Consider the following 14754-nt stretch of genomic DNA (forward strand, 5'->3'; position numbering starts at 1 on the left):
ATAATATGCAATAAAAATTGCAAAATTTTGTTATCTCAAGTAGTTGCAGTTTCTAAAGTGGTAAAATTACAGCTGACACTGGTATTAACACATGAAGGTTATACTTTTATCAAATGGAAGGTCACCACTCAACATGTGACTGATCAATTACATTAAATTTGTAAATTTAGGAAACTGAATTCATGCTCACTGTTTAATGTCTAGATTTAGTCCTCAGCAAGTAAGAAGTGAAATAGCTCTTCTTGATTTCCAAGTTCTGCCTAAGCTAATATTTCATGAAACACCATTAAACAGCAAAGATTCTGTATCAAGTTAGCCTGTAGTTAGTCTTTTTAGAAAAAGGAGGGGCAGGGGAGGGGGGGGGGGTTGTGGAGAGATAGAGAGAGTAGTTAACATAAAAGTTACCAGAAGAAATCTGAGATCCTTGAGAAATAGCAGTTGAATCCTTCAAGATCTCATTTGTTAGTGAACTGTATAAGACATGGAAGTAGTAGATCATTCAAATTTGCCAGAATGAATTTTCACTCTCCAGTTGAGTGCGCACTCATCTGAGCTTCCTGCAGATTAAAACTGTGTACCGGGCTGAGACTCAAAGCTGTGACCTTTGCTTTTTGTCTGCAAGTAGTATGCCAACCAAGCTATCATAGGTATTAATTTTTGAGGTATGGGAGTTTATCAGGTGTTGGCCCCTTCAATTTATGTCGCAACATGATTTCAGTCAGTTACCTCTGTTATTTTTGTATGTAAAATCATTATGGATTTTCTTGTGAAATAATGTTAGTATGTAAAAATAAAAAAAATAGATTATGCATGAGATCTTTTCATATCCAAAAACCACTATTAAAAATCCTTTAAATTTATTTTTCCTAATCACACAAAACTATAATGTTTCGAATAATAATTTCGTTTTATGAAATAATTTCTATAAATTCAAATTATTACAACAGTACATGTAAATTACTGTGCTAAATTATCTTTGCTCACTAATTATACATTTCGACAGCATTGCGTTAAGAGTTTTGGCAAGAGTTGTACTGTACAAGCAGATGTGGTGCAGGGACAAGCTGAAGTATGATGCTGTATGAGCACAGATGTAATAAGTCGGAAGTTGGAGTTTTATTGAATTAAATGTCATCTGATACAGTAACAAACAGTAAATAAAATGATATGCTTATCAAAAATGGAAACTGAAGATAATTCATAAGATTGTTGGTTAAACTGTATACAAAACAAATCAAGCATCATTGTCTAATCAAATAATTACAATGAACTTTCATAAGAGCAACTATCCAAAACATTACATTTATCTCCTCGTTCTCACTTAACTTTAAAGCACTGCAAGAAATTTATTATTTTGATGTAAATTGCAATTAATATCAATCAATTTAGTAGCCAAGAACTGTAAAGTGAAGCATTTCACCAAGCACAACTCACAACCCAGCCTTACAGCAGCACTTTAGTCAGTATCTCAATTCCTACCTTCCAAACTTCACAACATGGAAACAATCTTGTAGGTGTGACTAACACGGATAACTCAGTCGGAAGAGTACACCAATGAAAGGCAAAGGTCTCAGGTTTGAGTCCCAGTTCTTGCACATAGTTTTAATCTGCTAGGAATTTTCATTTGGATTTATATTGGGAATTGTACTGTATGAAAATACTTAAACAAATTTTATGAAAATTAGGGTGCACCTGATAATGTTGACTTCCATCAGGCCTAATCCATGACTGAGAAGACTGCTGATATCAGAAGGTCCTTCTTGCTCTCTGTGAGTCAACAGCATTTTCTGAAAAAAAAGAGAGAGAGAGAATAAATGTGCATAAATGTAAGCATCAAAACGACATGCTGTAACTCTTCTCTACAACACAATCTAAAGAGTTTTATTTTTTCCATAAATGCATGTCAACCTATTATGAACCTGGAATTTTTTTCTGGATCCATTTGATGTTTGTTGCCTGTAAGGACTCCAAATACTGGAACAAAACTGTATAATTGGTTGCAGTAGGGTTTTTTACGTGAATTCCTTTACAGATTCATTGCATTTCCCTAGACACAGACGAATAAAGTTGAGGCTTCCATTTGCTTTACTTAATACTGATTTCATGTGATTGTTACATGTATATCATTTCTTGGTGTTAGTCCTAAACACTTATATAATGTGACATAGTTAAAAAGTTCACCACTAATCTTGTAATCAAATGCCAGCCAGAGTGGCCGAGTGGTTAAAGGCGCTACAGTCTGGAACCGCACGACCGCTACGGTCGCAGGTTTGAATCCTGCCTCGGGCATGGATGTGTGTGATGTCCTTAGGTTAGTTAGGTTTAAGTAGTTCTAAGTTCTAGGGGACTTATGACCACAGCAGTTGAGTCCCATAGTGCTCAGAGCCATTTGAACCATTTTGTAATCAAATACTATAGAGGACTTTCTCTTTGTAACAGGCTTCATTTCACATTTCTGCACATGAAAAGACTGCTGTCATTCATTACATCAAACAGAAATATTATACAAGTATTTCTGCAATTCCTTACCACGATCTAACAACAATATTTCCCTTAGAACAGCATCATCATTTCCACTCATTACCATATACTGGGTTCTATTAAATAAATATTCCTCAACATATATTTGTGAAGGTATTCCATATGATTGTGTCTTTGTTAGTACCAGGTGCTCCCACAAAGTGAGTTGCCCTAGGGTCATCAACAGTAAACAAAACACAAGTTAATTGAAAGATTTATCAGTACAGATACAAGAAGTGTTGAGATATTATTCAACATATTCACCACTAGAATCCAGACATTTGTCATACCATGGTACCAACTTTTGTATACCTGTGTTTCAGAAGTCTACAGCCTGGGGTTGAAACCAATGTGTAACAATCGTTTGTATCTCTCTGTCCATCTGAAATTGCTGAATCCGAACAGGCAGGAATTTCTTGGAGTTTCAGAACAGCTGGATATCACTGGAAGGGAGGTCCAGGCTCTAGACTGGATAATCAAACACTTCCCAGCTGAACATCTGCAGGAGCTCTGTTATCTGTTGAACCATGTGTAGCAAAGTGTTACCATGCAGCAAGACAACACCAGCACTAATCATCCTACACTGCTTGTTTTGAAGAGTCTGTTGAATTTCCAGATTCCAGAATGAAATTTTCACTCTGCAGCAGTGTGTGTGCTGATATGAAACTTCCTGGCAGATAAAAACTGTGTGCCGGACCAAGACTCGAAAGGCAAAGGTCCCGAGTTTGAGTCTTGGTACGGCACACAGTTTTAGTCTGCCACGAATTTTCAATTTCCACATTGTTTTGCAGTAATGCTTAACATTAACTGTCTCACATCACATCTACTCAGGAATTCAATGAAGAGAGGTCCCCCATCTGTCCCATAATACTGAACACAGCACTTTCCACACTGAAAAAGTCTGCTCGAATTTCATTTTGCAGGACAGCCAATGTGACACCAATGGATTGACTGCTGCTTGGTTTCTGGTTTATTGTATGCAACCCATGTCTCATTATCTGTGATAATTTGGTCAGAAGCTTGTCTCTGTCATCATGCTACCACTGCAGACTAACCAAAGCTGCCTCCAAGTGGTTTGTTTTGTGTTCCGGAGACAGTTGCTTAGGCACCCATTTAGCGCACAGCTTCTGGAACAACAGAGACTCCGTGACAATTTCATGCAAGAAGGAGTGGAACTGACTGCAGAGTTCAAAGATTGTGAATCAATGATGCTTCATAATGTGTAGCCACGCAAGCTCCATGTGCAGAGCATGAGAAGGAACAGCATGCTTTCTAAATTCTTTATACATCATCATTAACAAGTCTGCTTTTCCAGCATTGGTAAATACCACTTCTCACATACCTTCCTTCTTGAGCTACCACAAAGTAACTGACAAGTAAGATACAATGCAATCAGTATGCAATACAGAAAACAAACATCAAAGCCTCAGAACCACGTAGTTGAATGGAGCCAACAACCATCCACATTTCCACCGTGTTCCACTAGGAGCAACATGTGGTATCAGCACAATGGGTGTTTAATGCATAGTGCACATCTACTAGATCTTTTCTTCAATGATTGTTTCCAAATCAGTTGTCTGGATGAAAGGTACCTGCTCCTTAACTGGTCGATACAGCAGATTTGACACCATTAGATTTTTTCCTGGGGAACGCTGTTTTGAAAGACACACTGATTCTACTAGGTAATATGAAATGAAATATTCTGATGACATGTTAGAACATAAGGATCATTTTGTAAGACCAAACATCAGTGGGTGAAGGAAGTACAATGATCTGTATATATTAAAAATTTTAACCCTCTGATGGACAGGCCTATGTATAAAGTTCGCCAACCACAAATAACACTGTCTCGCACCATTCCACTGCTGTTTTGCAATTGTGAGCTCATACCTATTCCTTCCTTATTGCTTCAGCTAACACAGTGATAGGTTGTGTTGTCATACATCTAAGAGAGCAGCTTACAACTTGCTGATTACAAGTTCCAATTGACTAACAACTTCTTCAGATCTATGAATATAATAGAAAATTTCCATTCAGTTAATGTGAAGCTGACAATCTTTAAAAGAACATGCATTATTTTAATGTGTATTAAAACATAAAAGTAGTTAAAAAATGTACCATGCTAACTAAAGAATCAGTGTCTATGTAGAACACTAGCCACAACAACTTAAAGATGTTGTGACTTACCAAACGAGAAAGCGCTGGTAGATAGATACATTAAAAAACACACAAACACACACACAAATTTCAAGCTTTCGCAACCAAAGGTTGCTTCATCAGGAAAGAGGGAAGGAGAGGGAAAGACGAAAGGATGTGGCTTTTAAGGGAGAGGGTAAGGAGTCATTCCAATCCTGGGAGCAGAAAGACTTACCCTAGGGGGGAAAAAGGACAGGTATACACTCGAGCGCGCGCGTGCGCTCCCACACACACACACACACACACACACACACACACACACACACACACACACACACACACACACAGACACAGGCATATATTAATACTTTTTTTATATAATATACATTTTTAAAAGGTTATTAAGTTCATATTAACTGAAAGGCAATTTTCTGATTGCTTTCATAGATCTGAAGACGGTTGTTAGTCAACTGAAACGGGTAATCAACAAGTGGTAATTTTATTTTTTATTACAATCAAGACTTTTAATATTTTTAGCAATTGCACATTAATCTTTCCATGGCAGACAAAGCTTGTAGTGAAGCTCGTAGTTGCCACTTTGAACACCATCTTTGAAGACCACTTCTCTTTCTTCTTCAGAAGAGAGAGAGAGAGAGAGAGAAAGAGAGAATGCCCACATGGAGACATGGAGGGGGAGGGAAAAAGTAATGGGAGAAGGCAGTACCTGATTTGGACAATGAAGGAGTAGTGTGGGCAGAAGAGAGAAGGAACAGGTAAGGTGAGACAGTGGGGAAGATGTTAGCAGATGTTTAGGCCAGAGGGATTGTGAGAGCATTGGATATTCTGGAGAGACAATTCCCACCACTGTAGTTCAGAGAAACTGAGCTGGAAGGTAGTATCCAAATGGCTTGTGCAGTGAAACACCTGATGAAGACATTTGTGTGTTGTGGTTTAACAGTTCATTTCACCTCTTCCTCAGAATTAGATGAAATATGTTTGTGTAAAAAAGTTGTACAAGTAAGTAAAGAACATCCCCTTTGCATGTTTTGATTTTGGTTTGTGCAGAGATGATGCGAGAGGCATGAGCATAGGACATAGGCAAAGTGTGATGCTGTCAAGAGTCTCTACACACTCTGGAAGTGATGCTTATTATTTGGCATCACAGGTTGGTGGTGTTTTGGAAGGCACAGGGGAAGCATCTCTGCTGACAATGTAAACCCTCCAAAAATTAATAGAAACTATGCAGAAACGTCATTCTCTTATGTGCTGTTCTGAAATTCACTACGGCAATGTGGTTCTGAGTAATAAGAAATTTGTCACAAAATGATGTAGGCCTAAATATTGAATATGAGAGCAACCAAACACAGAAGAGTTCTCTAAAAAGGCGTTTATGTCATTTTTTAGTAAGTCACTTTAATTATGAGGTCTCTTACAGCCCTGCACACTCTGCAGATGGAAACAAAGTCACGCAGGACAATTGGTGGCACTGCACAGCAGTTCCACTGAATTAGAAGATGACCATAAATCTTCCATAAGTTAAAAGTGCTCATGAACAACATCAGTGTGACAGATCAACTGAGAAGTGAGAACTTAGTTACAACCCATAACTAGCGATCCTTTTGTATTGTTTCACTGCTCAGTGTGTTTGCAGTTTGCTGCAGTTTTCTGATGGCCATTCATGCAAGCAGACAGCTGGTTATTTGTCATGGCCACAAAGAATTCTGTACAGTAATTCCAGCATAACTGATATACGAAATGGCTGCTTTCAGATGAGGCCCTGCCTTGTATAGGTTAGTAAATGCCTGTGACCCCCCACCCCCCTTCCCCTCCTCCCATGCAGGCATTCATTCTCTCTCTCTCTCTCTCTCTCTCTCTCTCTCTCTCTCTGTCCATCTTCCCCCTCATTTCACATCTCTCCCTTTTTCTATTCCGTCCCCATCTTGCCTCTCATCTCCATCTTCCTCTCCTTTACTCCTCCCCCCACCTCCACTCATCTCTCTACCTCTTATATTCTCTACCCTCTGCAGTCCTTTCATCATGTTATGCAGCTGCTGAGTCATCGGTCAAAAGACCTGCCTCACATTATCCCACTACCCTATCGTCAACTTGTGCGTCCTTCCCTAACCCCTCCCCATCTCAATGTGCCAAGACAACTGCCATCGATAACCAACAGTCAGTCTCACTGTAGCCATAGGAATGTGTATTTAGATATCTGTGTGGTTATGTGTGTACTTCTACTAGAGAAAGAGCAAGAGCACGGAAGCTAGTGTAAATACTGCTTTCCATGTGACACCCACCAGTTTGTTATAGGAAAGAGTTGCCTTTCCTATATTTTAAGCTTTACGGATGTGACTAGCCTTAGAGATCTGATGCCTATTTATTTTGACATCCAAGCTTCATGAACCAGATACCAATGACCAACAACATTTAACAAGTTTCACATATGGTTCACAAACTGGCCAGTTCCCTGCTTACCTTTGAGAACACTGTCAGCAGCTAAATAATACTGATATGGCACAACTGCCCTTTCTGTGCAGCATTGTGCACAGATTGCATAAAGGTTCGAGTCACAGATTGTATAAAGGCTTGAGTCATTAGTCACCAGAGATAGCAAACACCACAAAAGATCAATATTTTATCTTCTGCACTGGAGGCTGCATCTGCAATATCCACCAAGGACCACTAATGACTTTAGCTCTACTGCACCGTGTTAAACCAAACCAAGCAACAAAGCAATTTCATAATGACAACAGTATTTTATACACCTAAGCAAAATAATCACATAGGTTGTATTGTGGGCAAATACTATTTTGCTTTAATGAGTAATTAAAGGTTTTTTTTTATCAAAAACACCCAAAAAACATTTTTTCCAATATAAAATTCCTACTTTTCTCAATGTTCAATCAGTAATACCCCAACTATAAATTCAGGTTGCACGTTATAAATTCTCTTCACATTTTATATTTCAGAGTTACATGGTGCCTAGCATGGAGAGGAAGTCTATGACAATACTGGAGAAGATTCTTTTAATGGTAATGTCTTTTCTTAATTTAATTTAATCTTTATTGTCTTCACTTGTCTCATCAAGGCACCAGCTGATTTATTTAACAGCATAGTCTCATTAGTGAAGTCATTACACTATCATTCATTTCCGCATGGGACATAACTGATTGTAATGAAGTATGTGATTTAAGTGTCATCTCTGATATTCTCTTTTCGAGTTATTCCCTGCTATAGTGGCTTTCTCACCTGGAAAAATTACTGACATGGTCCTTGATCATTCACCAGCACTCATCTGCATATTTAGGAATGTGTATGTTACTCTTACAGTGCTTTCCATGATTGCTTTTGTGAAATTGATGTCTTGGTTATTCTACCACTATAGAACACATGGTTTTTACTGAAAAGTTAAGAACTTTCTTTACATCCTCTGTAGTAACTTCAGAAGGTCAATCTTTTGAGATATTCCTGAAAGAATTTAAGTTACCTGTTACTGACCTTCTGATGGAAGTCCATAAGTTCCATTTCTGAGTCTGCTTATCTTTAATACCCGCATCCTGTTCAGAAGATCTTTTCCCATGAATATTAAACAGTTCCTGCTGACTACATCACTCTGCATAATGGACTACTTATGCTACAGATGATCACTAAGCACAGGATAAAAAAACTAACAGCACTGTAAATATGCACATATGAAATGTATCCACAATTGTGCCTGGAAATGAAATCATCTGCAGATAATGTGAAATTGTTTGCTATGCTGTCACAGATTTATGGAACCTGACTGGATTTTCAACTCTTTCCCATTTTAAGGCTATCGGAACATAAACCACACTTGATCTCTCAAATGCTGTTAGAATAATATACAGCTACAAACTGAACATGTATCATATTGTGCTGTTAGATATTTCCACAACTGTTTCTGCATTTGAAATCATATTTCAGTCATATTCTTCCCATTGTCACTTTATATTAATCATACATTTGAATTCTGTGTGGATCCATGAGAGCTGCTAGATATTTTTGACGAGTCCTGATCTGGCATCCAGTTTTGACATATCTTTTCTTATTACTTACTGCCTGTTGCATCCAAGAATTGCTATTTCTCTTTCCATGGCCATCACTTATTGCATCATCTTCATCAGCTTGTATTTCTGTAGAGAGAGGATCTTGTTGAGCCACTGAAGGAACAGGCCAAAAGACAACTGACACCAGCACTTGACCACCAGCCAAGTTTCCAGACAATGGTAATGCCTTCTGTACAACCCAGGTATCACCCTGAAAAGATTAAAGACAATCAAAAATTCCACAATTTATTAGTGTAAGAAGAAAACAGTTCTTTCTTAGTACAGATATTAAAAAACCTTTGTTTAGCAAGATGGTTCTCAGAGTACATAATAGAACAATGGAAGTCAAAACATTTAAAAGAATTATTAGTCATCCATTAAGGGTACCTTGTTGCTTTCATTCTCATGATGATTCCAATTAACTTACTTTAGCCCATGTAAAATTTTATTTTTATTGTTCTGCTTCAACATCAAGCAAGATATGTTGAATACAAAGGTAATGTCTGTAGTACAAGCCTGTGACTGGGCCTTTGGCATGACTGCAGGTAGAGTGCAGCCTTTCTTCATTGGGGCACTAGAAGGGGGAGGATGCTGGGCCCATTATCCCAGCTGCCTTTTGTCCTCAGGAAAAATCTTTGATACTCATGTGATAACATGCTGAATGGACTCAGGGACATCCTGGAGGAACTGGAACAAGGAAAATTCCTCACCCCTATCTGGGACACAACCAAGGGCCTCTATGGCTGGAGTCTTGAGTCTAGTGCTCTACCTGCTAGATCACTGCAGCCACATATTTTGAGTATGCGGTTATAAAAGTGCTGGGTTTCATGGCTAGCCAATACTTACTTTTAGGAGACAAAATTCTAACAGTAATTATTCTGTTACACTCAGTTCCTCTATTGACACCTTCAAGCACTCATCAAATCAATGTTTTCTAATTGATATCTGGCAACTGTAATCAGTCCACATCTGCAGGAACTCTTCATTCTTAGGAAGCTGTTGTCCTCTCAGCAAAATTTTCACTTGTAGGAACAACATAAAAACCACAACTGAAAAAATACATCTACAGCCATTCCCCAGAAACCAATGCAAGGTGTCTGCCAGAGAATACTTCTCATTAACCTATATTAGGGTTTCTTCCCCGTTCCATTCACATTCAGAGTGCATAATGAATGACTGCTTAGATGTCTTTAAGACATGTACTGTAATAAGTCTAATCGTGTCTTTGCATACACTACAGTTAAGGAGCAGTTGTACATTCCTAGATTCTTCTCCTAATAATGGTACTCTAAAGTCTGTAAGAAAGATTCAACAATATTATGAAAAGGATACATTGCCACTCACTGTAAAGATGACATATCAAGTTGCACACATCACAACGAAGAGAATGTTACACAATGAACTTTCCACCAAAGCCTTCGTTATCTGACTGCATTCCTCCTATTCTAGCAATGAAACAAAGTGACACAAAGTATGCCACCTTCTTTACCAATGGTCGAGTCTATACAGTCATTTCACTGGAGCACTCACTTCTTGCTTTATAATTTAGGTGGTGGTTTGTGGTAAGAAGCCTAGGTTTCATCGTTAGTGAAGGCAAGGTGAGCCAGTTTTGAATTTTTGGTGTTCTTTTACAACCCACATGTGAATGCTGTATGATCCTTAGTCAATAAAAGTGGTGCCCACAAAGAAACCCTTTATTTTACTGTCATCTTGCAGAATGATGTGAGATACACACTCATCGATTCCAATGGCATCCGTCAAACCCCACTAGTCTTCCTATATAACAACATATTCTTAAGTGACACATAAATTATGGTATGTACAGTCTTCTCCAAATATTGAGGATATTTCCTCAATGCACTGCCGCCCTAAATAAATAAATAAAGCACTACAGTTTTATTTCCTCCATTGAAACATTTGTTCAATAACTAAAGCAAAACTGATTGAAGTTTGGATCCAAGGCAGTAGTGTTTATTACATGAATAACAGGTTGTGATTCACCAACATGGAGCCTAAAATGCAAAAATTCTAAGTACTTTTTTAAATAATGCATCAAGTACTGACTGAGTTGTCAATCACCAATGTTACACATTTTCTGCTAGGGATTACATGTTGTTTTAGATTCATAATTTACAGAAAACAGTTTAGCCAGTGACTTCAGATGTTATCATGATGAAAATAACAAATCATCTGTTGAGTTTTTACACAAATGAGCTCAGAAATGAATGTCAATATTTACCAAGACTTTTTTTTTTTTTTTCAAATTGTCTTCGTTTTCATGCAACTAAGTTCCACAACATGAATACACTTATCATGGCCTGAAAATCTATTAACCACAAAGACACCTGTATTTTAACTTCATCTTGCTGTGTAAATACATTATCTGTATGGCTATTACAATTGTGGGTATGGCAGTTGATAACTAATAATAAATTAAAAGTGTCCAACAGCATCTCTATATCTCTAGAATCATATATAAAAAAACAAAGATGCTGTGACTTACTAAACGAGAAAGTCCTGGTAGATAGGCACAATAAAAAAACACACAAACACACACATAAATTTCAAGCTTTTGCAACCCAAGGCTGTTTCATCAGGAAAGAGGGAAGGAGAGGGAAAGACGAAAGAATGTAGGTTTTAAGAGAGAGGGTAAGGAGTCATTCCAATCCCGGGAGTGGAAAGACTTACCTTAGGGGGAAAAAAGGACAGGTATACACTCGTACGCACACACACATACACACACACATATCCATCTGCACATATACAGACACAGGCAGACATATGTAAAGGCAAAGAGGTTGGACAGAGATGTCAGTCGAGGCGGAAGTACAGGGGCAAAGATGAATACACTGTGCATTTTTTTCAAAATTTAGGGAGAGTCAGTTTTCTAAGAACAACTTTATAATTCTTTGGAAGATGTTGTTGAATGACAATTGATGTACGAGGGGCGGCAACTTGAAATTAGTGGAGGTTGAGGCCTGGTGGGTAACAGGAAGAGAGAATATATTGAAGGGCAAGTTCCCATCTCTGGAGTTCTGATACGTTGGTGTCAGTGGGAAGTATCAGGATAACCCGTATGGTGTAACACTGTGCCGAGATGTGCTGGCCGTGCACCAAGGCACATTTAGCCACAGGGTGATTCTCATTACCAACAAACACTGTCTGCCTGTGTCCGTTCATGCGAATCGACAGTTTGTTGCTGGTGATTCCCCATGTGGAATGTTTCTTTCTGTTATATTCTCTAGAATCATAGTTAGTTATATGTTCCACATATCACTTGAGTGCTGCTTTTATTGAAATGATGTAGAATGAGTTAGTTTACAGGATATGTACACATGATTAGTGTTAACATTAATGAATACTTTTTTTACAAATAAATGCTTTCTCACTGGCAACTAGTTTTTAAATACAAACATGCCAACTGAATAGAAGAAATTGTCTAGGAGAAATGACTAAGTTAAATTTAAAACTTGTTTTGCTATCTGTCAGATATTGTATTGAGTAAATGGTAAAAAAATTTTGTTGCTGCATACTGAACTCCTTTCTGAGCCACTAACAACTTTAATAATGGATAATAAATGTCATATTTCTCTCTAGTGCTGTAGATATGGACATCACTGTTCTTCTCGAAATGTATTGAATTATTTATGATGAATTTCATTAGCAATTATACACATGTATAAGCTCAGTGGGTAACACATATTATTCTTATTGCTCACTTTTGTGCAATAAATACCTCCTTTCTAAAAGGTGCGCTATCTCAGAAAATTATGCCACACAACATTAATAAATGGAAAGATGTTGAATATGTCAGAAGGTTAATTAATTTGTTTGGAAGACTAGCAATTACACAAACAGCAAAACAAGCTGAAGTTTATTGTTTAAGAAGATCAATAATATGCTCCTCCCACTTGAAGTTTCCATCAATTAAGTTGACTGAAAACTTTTGCATCATTCAACCCTATTTACTGGCTCCTGCTCATGGGCTATATCAATTGTTGGTATGACTGTATTTGATGTAAAGAACTGAATACACTGTGCATTTTTCCAAAATTTAGGGAGAGTCAATTTTCTGAGAACAACTTTATAATTCATTGGAAGATATCATTTAGCATCTCTGACAATGCTTTCTCTCTGATTTTTTTTTTTTTATAATACTAGTACTGTCTGCAAAAAGTACCAATTTTGCTCGTTGATTGTTAAGTCGAAGGTCTTTCGCATATAGTAGGAATAAGAGTGGACCCAAAACTGAACTCTGTGGAACTCCTTTTGTGATTTCTTTCTGGGCACTAAAATTTTCTACCCTTCAAATACTGTTTGAATTCCAGAATGAAATAGGAGACGAGGTACTGGCAGAAGTAAAACTGTGAGGATGGGGCGTGAGTCGTGCTTGGGTAGCTCAGTAGGTACAGCACTTGCCTGCGAACAGCAGAAGTCTCGAGTTCGAGTCTTGGCCTGGCACACAATTTTAATCTGCCAGGAAGTTTCACTGTTTGAATTATTCAGCACAACTTTTGGCATTCTGTTTTTAAAACTGATTCAAACCAGCTGAGTGTAAACACACCAGTTTCATAAAACCTGACTAACATGATGTACACAGTCAAACATTTTATTATTTAAGACTTGTAAGATCTGTAACATTTCATGAGTAATGTATAAATACAACTCTCGGTTGAACAGCCATTCTGGAATCCAAACTGCAATATGCTAAGTTATTTCTACTTACGTATGAGACTATTCATGAGTACGTTATATTTTCAAATATTTTGGAAATACATATTAGTAAGGAAACTGGACAATAACTATTTAAGTCTGTATTGTCACTTTTCTTACTAATTGCACATTTGCACATTTTAACCTGTGTGGGAAATTCCTTGTGCCAGTGATGCATTACATATGTCACTATGGGCATTACTTATTAAGCTATAACAACTTTTCAGAATTATGTTTGAAATTCCATCAACACCACATGGCTTTTGTTTTTTAGACTTTTTAGAATTCTATTAATTTCAGTGAAGGACGTTGGTGTCACTTCTAATTGCTTGAAGTTCTGTGGAATGACTTTTTTTATATATTCTCCTGCTTTTCAACTGTATCATTTAATCCTATTTGTGATGCTGCATTTAAAAAGTGCTTGCTAGAAGTACCTGCAACTTGTGAATTATTGTGAATTATCAGTCACAGCATTATCATTTGGTTTAATTGTCATCTCCCATTTGACAATATCCCATAGAATTTTAATCTTGTTATCTGCATTATTTATTTCGGAATGTGCATACTTCTGGGCATTTCCTTAAAATACTACAGCATTTTTTCTAGTATGAAAGTAATGTCAGATCTTGACTTACTTTGGCCTTCCTCTTACATGAGATTTAAATTCCCTTACTTACCTATGACTTACTTCTTTTTTTAGTTATCTTCTGGAAAACTTTTTATGAAAGAAACTTTCAAATATTGACACAAATTTACTATGGAATAAATTGATTCTGATATTAGTATTTCTTCCTGTATATACTTCATCCCATACATCATCTTTTAACTTAGTCTTAAAACGCTGTACCCTATTCTCTTTATTAAGCCTCACTGCTTTGTGTGTCGGGGCTGTAAAGATGCCATACTGTTTATTTCCCTTGACTGTGTCATGATCAGATAGTTCATTAACAACTGTGCGCACATTAATTGTTTCAGCCTGAGCACTATCTGTAAAAATGTCATCAATCAGTGTCCAATTAATCTCCAGTGTCTCACCAATTTCCTGTCTCTTCTGAACTCAATATCCTATCACTTAGTAACATGGTGAAGGGCTGCAAAGAACACCAGCAGGACTGCACTGATGACCAGAGCTTGAAACAGAAGTAGGTTTTGCTTCTGCCAGTGTGCCTGAAAGTAGACAGTGATGGACAGTCATACAACTGCATCCATCCACAGTACTGGCAACTAGAAAAGGAGGCATGATGTTTACATAAATCCATTGTGAATTGTGGTTTACTTGTCTTATAATGCACATAATCTAAATCATTTGATTCAGGTA

The 14754-nt window shown here is 37.4% G+C and overlaps 1 protein-coding gene across 1 annotated transcript in view; it reads right to left on the reverse strand.

The window, feature by feature from the left end:
• The window catches only part of LOC126094274 (uncharacterized), a 285093-nt gene that overhangs the window by 111741 nt on the left and 158598 nt on the right, over positions 1 to 14754 (reverse strand). Inside the window, exons 11-12 of the mRNA XM_049908787.1 lie at positions 8734 to 8934; positions 1693 to 1787 (exon numbers count right to left, since the gene is read on the reverse strand). Coding sequence (XP_049764744.1) covers positions 1693 to 1787; positions 8734 to 8934 — 296 coding nt within the window. The remainder of the gene's footprint in view (positions 1 to 1692; positions 1788 to 8733; positions 8935 to 14754) is intronic.

Source organism: Schistocerca cancellata, chromosome 1 (genome assembly GCF_023864275.1).
Source record: "Schistocerca cancellata isolate TAMUIC-IGC-003103 chromosome 1, iqSchCanc2.1, whole genome shotgun sequence".
Classification (NCBI taxonomy): Eukaryota; Metazoa; Arthropoda; class Insecta; order Orthoptera; family Acrididae; genus Schistocerca; species Schistocerca cancellata.